Raw genomic sequence first — 13,274 nt, forward strand, 5'->3', positions numbered from 1 at the left:
CTATGAAGTCAATGGAGTGAGCCTGAGAGAGGGAAAGAGAGAGGAAAGAGAGAGATAGAGAAAGAGAAAGAGAGAAGGAAGAAGAGAAAGAGAAAAGGAAAAGAAAGAAAAAGGGACAAAAAAGGAGGGTGGATGGAAGGGACAGAAACAAAAAGAAATAAAGAAAAAGGGACAAAGAAAGAGGGGGGATGGAAGGAAGGGACAGAAAGAAAAAGAAATAAAGAAGGAGGGAGGGAGGAGAAAGATAATGAGATATCCATTCTAGTCCAATCACCTGTTCCAGCAGGGTTAGAAGGGAGAGTGTGTGTGTGTGTGTGTGTGTGTGTGTGTGTGTGTGTGTTCTCCTTGTAATTTACCAGTACATTTTGGTTTTGCCTTCTTCAGAATTGGCACTGTAATACATTGGGGAAAAGTAATTTTTTAGGATGGAGATCTGGTCCAATGGATCCTGTTTAAAGCCTCAACAAAATGTGAGAGCTTCCTGATAGTCTTGACCATGTTTCATCCACAAAACCTTTAATTAATAGAAGCCAAAGATGTTTCAATGTGCTGGCAAAGATGCTGGCAAAGATGTTTCAATGTGGAAAAGGGCCTCTAAACTAGGCCTCATTTCAAACTGATGCATCAGGTCTCGGTCTCTCTCTCTCTCTCTCCCCCTCCCCTCCATGCCTCTATCTATCTATCTATCTATCTATCTATCTATCTATCTATCTATCTATCTATCTATCTATCTATCTATCAATATATTTCTGTCTGTCTGTCTGTCTGCCTCTCTCTCTCTCTCTCTCTCTCTCCATCCATGTTCAAAGCAGGCACATCGGGAAAGAATAGCAAAGCCAGTCTGGTTAGACTGAGGCCCTTTTCCACATTGAAACATCTTTGCCAGCACACTGAAACATCTTTGGCTTCTATTAAAGGTTTTGTGGACGAAACATGGTCAAGACTATCAGGAAGCTCTCACATTTTGTTGAGGCTTTAAACAGGATCCATTGGACCGGATCTCCACCCTAAAAGTTACTTTTCCCCAATGTATTACAGTGCCAATTCTGAAGAAGGCAAAACCAAAATATACTGATAAATTACCAGGAGAACACACACACACACACACACACACACACCCTTCTAATCCTGCTGGAGCAGGTGATTGGACTAGAATAGATATCTCATTATCTTTCTCTTCCCTCCCTCCCTCCTTCTTTATTTCTTTTTCTTTCTGTCCCTTCCTTTCATCCCCCCTTCATCTGTCCCTTTTTCTTTCTTTTGCTTTTCTCTTTCTTTTCTTCCTTCTCTCTTTCTTTTCTCTCTCTCTCTCTTTCCCTCTCCCAGGCTCACCCCATTGATTTAGTGCACTGCTCCGCTCATACTTGCTTGGGCAGGTCCCTCCAGTGCAGTGGGCTCAATGGGGTGGACCTGTGAGGCCGGCACCTAGAACGTGGCAGTGGCAGCACATTTGAAAAGTAGAGCAAAGCCAGAAGTCGGTAATTTTTGCTGCAAAGAATCACAAAAGCTTCTGGGTTCAGCACAAGAAGGGACACACGTGTCAATGCAATTCAGTAACATAAAATAAAGAAATACAAATAAAACAAGTCAACAAGAATGGGCAAAGCATCTCTGATTAGATTTTATTCACTACTAGAATCTAATCAGAGATGCTTCGCCTATTCTAGTCCAATGACCTGCTCCAGCAGAATTGGAAGGGAGTATGTGTATATGTGTGTGTGCATGGCTGTCAAACTCCAGAAACAGGTCAAGTCGTTCTGGGGAGGCCAGTCATAAATTAAAACACTTGCTAAGCAACCGGCCATTAAATGAGGACCACTTGTATTTGGTTTGCCAGTCATCAAACCATACTCACCCAGTCACGTGACCAGCAAGCCACACCCACCCAGTCATGTGACCAGCAAGCCACACCTACCCAATCACGTGACCAGCAAACCACACCCTCAAATTAGGCCATGCCCACAGAAATTTGAATCCCGCTCCTGGGTGGTGGGCATTGAGGATGAGTTTGTAGCACCAAGGGGGCGGTGGACTGAAAAGGTTTGGGAGCCACTGCATTAGACTGACACATCCCCTTCAGCTTTATTGGAGATATACACCTCAAAGTGAAGGAAGCAATACGCTCAGCATCTAGACATCTCATTGCAAAGGCAAAAGCAGTTACTTCTGCCCACTTTTGCATACAGGAAGAACTTACTCTTTCTCCTGGGAAATTATTTTTGACTTGATGCTTTCCAAACTCTTTTAAAGTCCAACCTCTCCAGAGTACTTATTATATATTCCACTTCCTCTGAATTATTCTCTTTTTCTCAGGCCCTTTTAGAGAATGCAAGCTGAAGTTTTTGAACGCAGATCAGTGCTTGCTATGTCAACACATAACAAAAGAGAATATTTCAATTCTGCGTAGGATTTTTATTTATTAAGCCTCCTTGTCTCTGAGAATAAAGTCCTTGGAGAGGCTTAAGACTGATAATCAGAAATATACTTAAAATGAGATCTCATTAGAAATCACTAAAGAAAAGACTACACTGTCTGCTACTTTTTTCTTCTCGTATTCCCCAGGGCAGAATATTCTTTCTTTCTCCATCAGCCAGATGACTTAAGGATATTGGAAGGCTATGTTCCATGGCTCTAAGAAAGAAAGTCTGAAATGGTGCTATGTGCGACAGAAAAGAAGAGCTTTAAGGCATCAGAAACAAAGTTAGACCTGAGACATGTACGAGCCCACCCAGTGGGCAGAAAAGGAATTGCTGCTTAGTATGATTATTACACTGGGAAGCTGCAAGGGACTCTACAATGTTTTTAAAAAATGAGGCATTTATGAATATTAAATCATAAAGAAATGAACCCATGGCAAAAATTAAAATGGAGAAAAATACTGTATGTATTTAAGGAAAGTTGCTGTGTAGACCAATTTTGTAGAGCCAAGAAATAAAGTTAAGAGGTATTCTGGATCACATTTTGTGTACATTCTTCCTTTCCCATTGTCATTTATGATCAAACGTTTTTTTTATGCCTTAAGTACTGCAGAACCTGTTCTCAAACTATGAGATTAATGACATAGGTTTGCAGATTCTAAACAAGAATGGCTATATCACATCGTTTCAGCTGTATGAAAGCTGTGCCAATTTTTGTTAATCCAGATTGTGAAAAATGTGAAATAATCAAAGTTACCTTGCAAGCGAAAGATCAAACAGGCCCAAAAACTGCCGAAGTGAAGTTTGATACATGACATTTACCATACTCATCTCTGTTATCAGAAAATAGAGAATGCTGCCTCTGGTAGCAACTGAACAAAACAAGATTGGATTAGATCAGCAGAGATGTAAAACCACAGCAACTATTACATCTGTAATTATAAAACCTCATAATGACAATTAATGTCTGATAATAAATAGCTAAACAGGTTTTAGGCACTGGAACCATTTTCTATTTAAATAAGAAAAACAGATACAACCCCCTTTGTGTTTTTGTTTTTACTACATCACTGTACTGTATTCATTTGCATATTCAAAAAACTGCAATATCAGTTTCAAATGACATTTCTTTCATTGTTAATATTTACTACTCAATAAGAGCCATTCTTCACTTATAAAAGGACTTTTTTTTTGCAAAAAATTTTAGATGTTAGAGATTTATTCCCCTGCACAGATAGTTCTTGACCACAATTCTACCCAGAATTTATGTTTCTAAGCAAGATAGTTGTTAAGTGAGTTTTGCCTCATTTTACAACCTTTCTTGCCACAATTGTTAAATTAACCACTGCAGTTGTTAAGTGAATCTGCCTTCCATTGTTGACTTTGCCTGTCAGAAGCTGGCTGAGAAGATTACAAATGATAATCACATGACCCTGGGACAGTGAACTGTCACAAACACATGCCAGTTGCCAAGCACCTGAATCTTGATCGTGTGATCATGGGTATGCTGCAATGGTCATAAGTCACTTTTTCCAGTAACTTCAAACAGTCACTAAATGAAAGGTGGTAAGTCGAGGACTACTTATCTTTAGTCTACTAGTGACAACAGATGAATATTGCAGTTCTAAGAGCCTCAATTCTCCTTGTCAATTAATTTCTGTGGATAAGGAAAATTGCAAGGAAATTGTCATGAACCATTAAAGCTCTCAAATCCTCCTCAAGATAGGCTTGGGGCCTGGCTAATTTTGATTTTAATATTCTACAGTCCAAGCAATAACTACAGTTTTGATTTTTAGTTCGGGAGGGGGAGAATCCTCTCACCTGGCCTGTATTCCTCCCGAGCTGAGTTAATCTGTACTTCAGTCTCCACAGATGTTTGCAGTTTCTGGGTCACCTCTTCTGCTGTTCTTTTTGTGTTACTAAGTACAACGATGAGACTCTCATCTTCCACCAGAGAGCCTTGTGTGCTTGTCAGTCGATACAGCAAGTTATCTTCCAGTTCTTTCATCTTCCTTTTGTTAGCTGTCACATCTTCTATAAGATCAGTTCGCTCTTTCTCTAACTCCTGTTAAAGAAGTTCATAAAGGCATACTTCAGTGTAATGTATCGTTGAAAGCAGGCCAATTCATACATGCATCTAGAGCAGTGGTAGTCAACCTGGTCCCTACCGCCCCCTAGTGGGCGTTTCAGCTTTCATGGTGGGTGGTAGGGGTTTCGTCCTCTACTTTATAAATCACCATTACTGTGGAACCAGTGGGCGGCTAGAGAAAACTTTACTACTAACAGAGATACAAAAGTGGACAGTAGGTATAAAAAGGTTGACTTCCCCGATCTAGAGTATAGTATCAACGCACTGCCAAATGGGTAGCCAAAGTATTATTACCAATGTCAATTTCCTGTGATGTTCGCTGCCCTTGATCGCATACCCTGATCTAGAGGACTACTCAGAGCAGGGGAGGGAGAAAATCATCTTCTGAACTACAACCAACTCCATTAAGATTATCCAAGTAAGCACAATCAAATTCTTCCTATTCAGACTGCAGAACCCAGGCAGTCATCACCATAACTTTGATGAAAGAGCTAGGAGCCAAAAACAGGGTGGGTAGAAAAATGTTTGGAATTATGTGATGAAGTGGATTGGAAGTATACTCAGCATGGAGCCTATAAGTATCCCATGGAACCCACTACCACATGAATTTTTCATTCAGCATATAGATCACAGGATATAACATTGATTACTACATTAAGTGGATTTAAAGATGAATAATTCAACGCTATTCGTGTTTAATGTTTCATACATAGGGTCTCCGCAGGTGGCATAGACAACACTGGTGCTATCATTAGGAAGAATTAGGTGAGAGCTTCAGGCAGAGATTGTGAATGTTTTAAAGGGTAGCAAATATTGTCAAGGTTGGGGTTCAACAACTTATGTTATGTTGTATTTAGATCTATAACTACCGTGTGTATATTGTAGTATAGCCTGGATGAAAATAATTAATTTAACCCAGGTTTTACTATCAAAAGTAACATTAGTTTATATCTAATTCTAAATCTCTTTTAATGTGCAGAATATAACTTGAATATGAGCTAAGACGCCTTTCCTGTTTAAAAAAAGTGACCTCTGGCAGTCTGTAAAAACAAATGTAATTGGAGATGATGAAAGTAATTTAGGAGAATTATGAGATTTTCTTTGGACAAGCAGTCATAGAAAATTTGAGTATTAGCTTTGAAGCAAAAGAATAAAAAACATGGAAAGCAATCAGAGAACATTCTATTTGTTTTAATTGGTTGCTATTTCAAACTGGAATGAAAATAGTTGAGAAGACATTTTCCAGATATAAGTAGACATAATTACAAAGATCTACAATGTGATCTTATGTCTAAAAGTTTTTCCTCTCTGGACAATAGAAGCTAATTTCACCTACAGCCATGAACAATGATTTTACTATTATATTCTGAATATCACCATACTCATCTTATCTTACTATGTAATATTCGTTACTAAATGAGATACTAAAAGGAAGAATTAAAACTAGAAAAATGGATTTAGCCTTTTGCTGGCAGGAATGACATCCTGATAATTAACTAAACACATTATCACCTAGAATGTATTATCATATGTAGTCATTTTCTTTTAACTCACTGCAAAGTTCTTTCACAATTTGAAGCTATTTAAATTTATGTGAAAAAAGAATCTGTCAACTTTGCAGCCAATCTAAGCAAGACAATAAATAGATGTTATATTTAACTTGCACATTTTTTTTCAAATAAAAACATCACTTGCTTTGGAAAATGTGATTAATTTTGAGCTCTCAGCAAGCACATAGGGAGAATTTAACTTCATCCTCATTGGCTAATAAAAATCACATTTTAAAGCAAACCTTGAAGGTTGCTATTTACATTATGAAGAAATAAGCCATTGGCAGAAACTGTTTTTCACTTTACAAAATAGGAGTTCAAAGGAAAGCTTTTTTTTAAAAAAAAATTAGGAATTAACTAAAAATTAGGAATTAAAATAATTTAGAGAAATAAATTATCTCCAGCTAGCTTTCCTCAAATTCTCATAAATTATCCTAGTTTCTCCTATTACTTTTAAGTGCCAAATTCAAATATCAATTTGAAACCATGATAAATTTGATCCCTAACAGGTGCAGAAATGCAATTAAGATCAGACATAATACTGTGATTTGAGCTAATAATATCCTGTTATCTACTAGATTCAAAGCTCAGGGCAACATACTATCCTCTTTTCTTTGACCTTCTGATTAGTGGAATTCAACACAAATCACAAATACAAATGAGAAAAGTATGATCTGTTTTTTTTCCTCAAATCAAAATAATAGACTTTTTATGAATAAGATGGTATAATTTAGATGATGAGGATGATGCAAATAACCTTGGCTTATCATGGATTTTTTTAATATAATTTTTATTAAACAACTTTTCAACAAGCTAAGAACAACACAAATATTAGAAATAAAGAAATAAGGAACAATCATGATTAAGTATGGCTTTTCTTGCAAGTCTATCAAGCATGAAAAGATGATCCTCCATGTAATCCACAGCTGAGACAATTTTATACATTCTGGACAATTTTTTGATAGTCATATACCAATGGTACATCATTTTATAAAATATATCTTTTAAGTTATAGCAATGCTTTTAACCAAAACTTTTCTCATTGATCTATCAGTATGATGTGTCCAAAGTTTTATCATATAATATTCACTTGCTCTTCTTACGTTTCAAATTTCAATAAAAGTTGGCTTTTTTTAGCAATTACATGTTCATCATTTGTACTTAGCTCAAATACTGTCTTCTGCTTTTCAATTTCAAATGCCCTATTATGTATCTTAAATCTTTCTTTTAACTGTGCATATAAAAAGCATAAACTAAATTTCTCTGCAGTCAATTGCTCTTTTTGATTTCATCTTATATTCTCAGTGTTCCTGTTCTAACAATTCCAGAAAAATTAACCATATTGTTTTATCTATCTTTTCTTTCCCATAAAATGCTTCTGTTCTGAGAAACATAAAAGCATTTTTGGGCAATCTGGTTTTATATTTGTTCTATATTCTATATTCACTTCGCTCAAGACCAGACTTACCCATACTGCAAAGAATCCACTCTCATGAACTCCGCGCAGAACTCAAAAACCATCTAGACAATGGAGAAAAGGACCTATACATTGACTACAGAGCTGATTGCATCAAAAGAAAGTCACACAAGCCACAACTCCACATCCAACCCCACCCCATCCAATCCAACATCACTCAAAACTAGGCACACATGCCCCTAACTACCTCTATTCCAACCACAACTGGCCTTAAATGCAAACTGCTCAATGCAAGAAGCCTTGTAAATAAAATGCCTGAATTTCTAAATATGGCTAAAATTGACATTGTATTTGTCCGTGAAACATGGCTCAATGCATCTCTCCCTGACTCCATTACCACAGTAAGAGACTATCATGTTTACTGATCAGATCGTGGAATCTGTAGAGGAGGTGGTGTTGCTATCTTCTATAAAAAGTCCCTACATCTAAAAACATCCAAGTAACCCAGGAGCTTGCTATTCCTGAGACCATCGTCTGTGAACTGTCCTTAAATATCACATTTTGGTTCTTACTATGTTACAGAGCCCCTGATTATGACATCGAACATGCAAACAAGCTAAATACACTATTAACCTGGGCAGCATCCTGCCCACATGCTTTCATCTTTCTTGGTGACTTCAATCTACCTCATATTAACTGAACCCTAAATGAATGTACAACTGAACCCATACATGCAACCTTCTACAATGCAGTAACAAATCTGAGACTAGAACAACTAGTAACCAAAACACTAGATTTAACAACTGCCTTGATCTCATCTTCTGCAATAGTTTGAATTCAATTTATGGAACACAAATTAAAGAACCTTTTCCAACAGTGACCACAACATGATTGACTTTTGTCTCAACATACGTCCACACAAAAATCATCAAAATGACAAAATTCCCAATTATAACTTCAAAAAAGGCAACTATGATCTTATAATCAATGATCTCTCTTCCCTTGATTGCTAATTTCTATTCACTGGATGCAATAGTGTTGAAGACCATTCCAACATATTCTTACTAGAAATCAAAAGAGTCAAACTATATGTACCAATAACAACTCCCAAAACTAGGAAAACCAGATTACCCATAACAATAAGGAAGCTTCAATCCAAAAAGAAATCACTTTGGCGGAAAAACAAATCTGGTCACGTTGCCAACTTCAAAAGCCAATACAAAAATTTATGCCACCAGATAAAAACTGAATTATCACATTAAACAAGAAGAAAACCTTCTATGCACCAATTCCACCTGCGCTTTCTACAATTTTGTAAACAACAAACTAAAAGATTCAAGGTCCATCCCAACCCTGAAAGGATCTAATGGTAAAGACTGCAACGATGACACCATTAAAGCCAACCTCTTTAACACATTTTTTGGCATAGTATTTGTAAACAGCAATGGATCATGCCCAGTATTTCCTAGTCAAACCACAGACAACTACAATGATCTAATACGTATCAATTTTACAGAAGACAATGTTGAAAAAGCACTATGCAATCTAAAACCATCTCTATCTATTGGACCGGACAGAATATGTGCCTATTTCTTAAAAAAGCTATCCACTGCCATAGCCAAACCTCTAAGCATAATCTTTGAAAAATCTTTCAGGACCAGCTCCTTGCCAAAACTATTGTCACAAGCCATGGTCATCCCCATCTTCAAAACGGGAAACCCCATCCTAGTTGAAAATTACAGACCAATCTCTTTATGCTGCATCACCTGTAAAGTCATGGAATCAATTATTAACCAATCCATTATCCTTCACTTAGAGACAAACAACCTACTCTCTAATAAACAATTTGGTTTCAGAAAAAAAACTATCCTGCAATCTGCAACTCTTACACTGCAAAAACATATGGACTACACAACTCGACCATGGCAAAGCAATAGACACAATCTACATAGACTTCTGTAAAGCCTTTGATTCAATGGTACAAGACAAACTACTCCTAAAACTAAAATCGTACAGTATCTCTGGATACCTGCATAACTGGAAAGAAGCATTCCTGTCAAACAGACAACAAATGGTCAAAATTGGGAGCATCCTATCAAATTCTGTAACTGTCAACAGTGATGTCCCCCAAGGCAGTGTTCTAGGACCAATTCTCTTCATACTCTACATAAATGACTTCTGTGATCACATTAAGAGTAACTGCATTCTCTTCACAGATGATGTAAAGCTATTCAACACCACAGACAATACTGCTACCCTTCAAAAAGACCTTGACTATGTATCAGAATGGTCAAAGAAATGGCAACTTCAAATCTCAACAAATAAATACTCTGTCTTACATATTGGCAAAAAAAATCCGAAAATAAAATACAGGCTGAATAGTCAATACCTTGTTGATGATCCAAACTCTGTCAAGGTTCTTGGAGTACTCATCTCTAGTGATCTAAGTGCTAGAGCCCACTGTAACTACAAAGCCAAAAAGGCATTCAGAGTTGTTAATCTAATCTTACATAGCTTTTTCTCTTGTAATATTACACTACAAACTAGAGCATACAAAACATTTGCTAGACCAATACTCGAATACAGCTCATCAATCTGGAACCCACATTACGTATCTGATATTAAAACAGTTGAGAAAGTCCAGAAATATTTCACAAGAAGAGTTCTCCACTCCTCTACTCATTGCAGAATACCTTATGCCATCAGACTTGAAATTCTAGACCTAGAAAACCTAGCACTATGCCACCTTCAGTCCAATCTAAGTATAGTATATAAAATCATACATTGCAATGTCCTACCTGTCAATGAATACTTTAACTATGTTTTTACTTATACCCATTATCTTGTAAGCAATTGACAAACCAAATAAATAAAAAATAAAATAAATATTCTCAATATGGCACTTGTAATATAATAATTCCTAAAATTTACATTAGCCTTCACATTATCTACCATGAAAACCATGTCATCTGAATCTCAGTTCATGCCTTTCTAAGATATTTTTCTTCCTCAGCAAAATCTAGTTTTTCCTCCAGACTAAGCAGCAGGCTGCAGAGGGTAATTTCAAGTTAGGCAGATCAAATTCTTCTCATTCCTTTATATTTTAAAATGTTTTATATTTAATCCTTTTTCCCCCTTGACATACAAACTTAGACATATTTTTCTGCTAGTTTAAATGGTATATCAATATGTAATTCCATGTCTTTACATAATTATTTTCTTATAATATACAATTAATAATAATCATAATCATGCACAAGTATTTCTCTTTATTTCTCAGTGTTCTTTCCATCAATTAATATTATTTCTGATGTTAATCATTGTTGACATCTTTCGTTCGTTGATGTTAAAGCTAGCTAATGCTCCCAAATCTTTTGGGTTTTCATTAATATTTCTATTCCTTCCAGAGGATCTTTCAAAATTATCACCAGATGCCAGTAATTTATAAATTTCTTTTAAAATCTTCAGCAATTTTCTCATCTCATTTTATGTTTCTATTCAATACTTCCAAAGCTAAAATAAATAGCAATGGTGACAAGGCATCCTTATCTGGTCCCTTTCTCTATCTCTCAATTTTTTTTTAGTTCTCCATTCACAATTATCTGTGCCTTTTGTGAAGTATACAGTAAAGCAATTTACACATTAGATAAAAATATTTTAAAATACTAAACATGTTATCGTCAATCCAAACTTCATTGCATTCTCCATTTCTAAAAAATCTTTAAAAACTCATCATTCATCCTAACAGGAAAAGTCCATTACCACAAAACAACCTATGTATTATAAACTTGATCTAATAAACATACTAAAATGCCTTCCTTTTACATGTATCCCTCATTTTCTGTCATTAAACAAATCCTCGCAACCTTATCATTCAAATTTTGACATTAACATAATAATAACATAACTGTTTTAACTTTGATTGGATAAATTTAAAATATAGCACATAAAGTTGCAGGATCCAATCTGGGTCAGACACCGGGAACAGAAGTTTTGTCTTCCGAGCTTTTGGATTCATGCTAGACCCATCTTTAGGGAACTTCTCTCTAGCAAACACATTCTGATAGAGAGAAATTCCCTGAAGTTAGGCTCCAGGAATGAGTCTGAAAGCTTGGAAGACAAAATCTCTGGTCCCAGTGACCAACCCAGATTCGATCCTACAACAGCAAATAAAGTCTTTCTCATATAACACTTGTATAAGCAAAATTTTGAAATATCATCATCCAGTCCTGATCAGAAAAAGATCCCTTAAAATTTTCTAGAAATAGCAACCTATCTATTTTAACTTTGGTCAAATAAACCAATTTTATATTCCTTTTCCTTGATTCCAATAATCACAATGTTTACCACATATCTTTCAAAATTTTAAACAAGAAAATCCAGTTCCAATTGTCAAAGGCCTTTTCTGCATCAAGACAAATCAAGATTAACCTTCATCCAACTGTCCTGTATCTTTCCAATCTTTAAATAGAGTTCATTATATGTTGCAACACTTGTAGTAGTTGAATTTCAAATAATAAGAGGCTGGTAAGCCATCTAGTCCAAATACTTTCCCTATTTTAACCTTTTTTATACCTTCACAAACTTTCTTTGTTGTCATAGGTGCATTCATTAATTACTTTTGTTTTTCTCTAATCTTGGGTAAATTTGGTTTCTTTAAATATTCATCCATTTTTGCCAGGAAATTTTCTCCTTCTTTATATAATTAGAGTAATATTGTTAAAATATTTTTGCATCTTCAAAATTATAAGTGATTGTGGTATTTCCATCTAGTTTTAATATATCAATTGTCAAAATAATATTAACTTCTTTTACAATGTTCCATTACAATTTCTTTCTGCGATGTTTTGTTTAACCTCCAGCTGAAGGGATGAGATAAAAGATGGTACTAAAATCATATTATGGTAGGAAAATGTCTTTGGCAATATCTCTATCTTGAGAAAAAGCTGTATTTCTTAGATATATGATGAGCCAGCCTCTTTTGCTCCAGGTAGTGTTCTTCCTATTCTTGCATTGAAGTCTCCCATTAGTATTTTGTAATCAGCATTTTTCTTTGTCTTGCAGCTGAGCCACATCGTTGTAAAACTCTTCAACCTCATCATCATTATAGTTTATTGCTGGTATGTAAGCTTGAATGATTTAAAGCTTGTATTGTTTGTTCAAATGAATGATGCATTCGGCTACTATATCTGGTACACATTCAAATTTTTCTACGGAGTCTTTTAGCTTTGGGTTGATGAGAAAACCAACTCTGCCACATTATCCATCTTCTGTACCTCTAGCGTAAAGTAAATGCCCAGATTTATCAAGTTCAACTAAATTTTTGCCTTTTCATCATGTTTCACATAATCCAATAATATTCCAATGCATATTGTTGAGTTCAATCAGCAGTTCTAATCGAGTGTCCATTTTCATTGTTTGAATGTTGACCATTCCAATGTCCAAAGTCCAAAGGCAGTCTGATTTAACCTGGTGATTCTTAGCAACCTCTGCTTCTGGCAGGTCTTCCCACTGCAGTGGGTAGTTGCCCTAGGGCCTCTGGGGAATGACGGCCATTTTTGAGGTTGTATTGGCATGTGGAAGGAATAGACCATAATCTGCCACACTGGTCCAATACAGAATAATAATGTTGTATATTATTCCTGACATTTATTTTCTGCATAGTGGTTACTAGTTATTGGGGATCAAAGATATTCAAATATCTTTAATCACTTAAGAATATGAAAAAAATCTTAATTTCACATTTGAAAATTCCTTTTATTCACTTGATTCTATTTCTATTATTGATTTTTCTTATATTT

General features: G+C 35.7%; 1 protein-coding gene across 3 annotated transcripts in view; it reads right to left on the bottom strand.

Moving 5' to 3' along the window:
• Window positions 1-13,274, bottom strand: part of DNAH5 (dynein axonemal heavy chain 5) — a 153,127-nt gene that overhangs the window by 23,257 nt on the left and 116,596 nt on the right. For all 3 annotated transcript variants that reach the window (XM_087930711.1, XM_087930712.1, XM_087930710.1), the window contains 2 exons: window positions 4,239-4,482; window positions 3,175-3,289 (listed from right to left, as the gene is read on the bottom strand). In XM_087930711.1, coding sequence (XP_087786837.1) covers window positions 3,175-3,289; window positions 4,239-4,482 — 359 coding nt within the window. The remainder of the gene's footprint in view (window positions 1-3,174; window positions 3,290-4,238; window positions 4,483-13,274) is intronic.

Source organism: Pseudonaja textilis, chromosome 3 (assembly GCF_049901715.1).
Source record: "Pseudonaja textilis isolate UNSWEBS1 chromosome 3, rPseTex1.2, whole genome shotgun sequence".
In the NCBI taxonomy this organism is placed as follows: domain Eukaryota; kingdom Metazoa; phylum Chordata; class Lepidosauria; order Squamata; family Elapidae; genus Pseudonaja; species Pseudonaja textilis.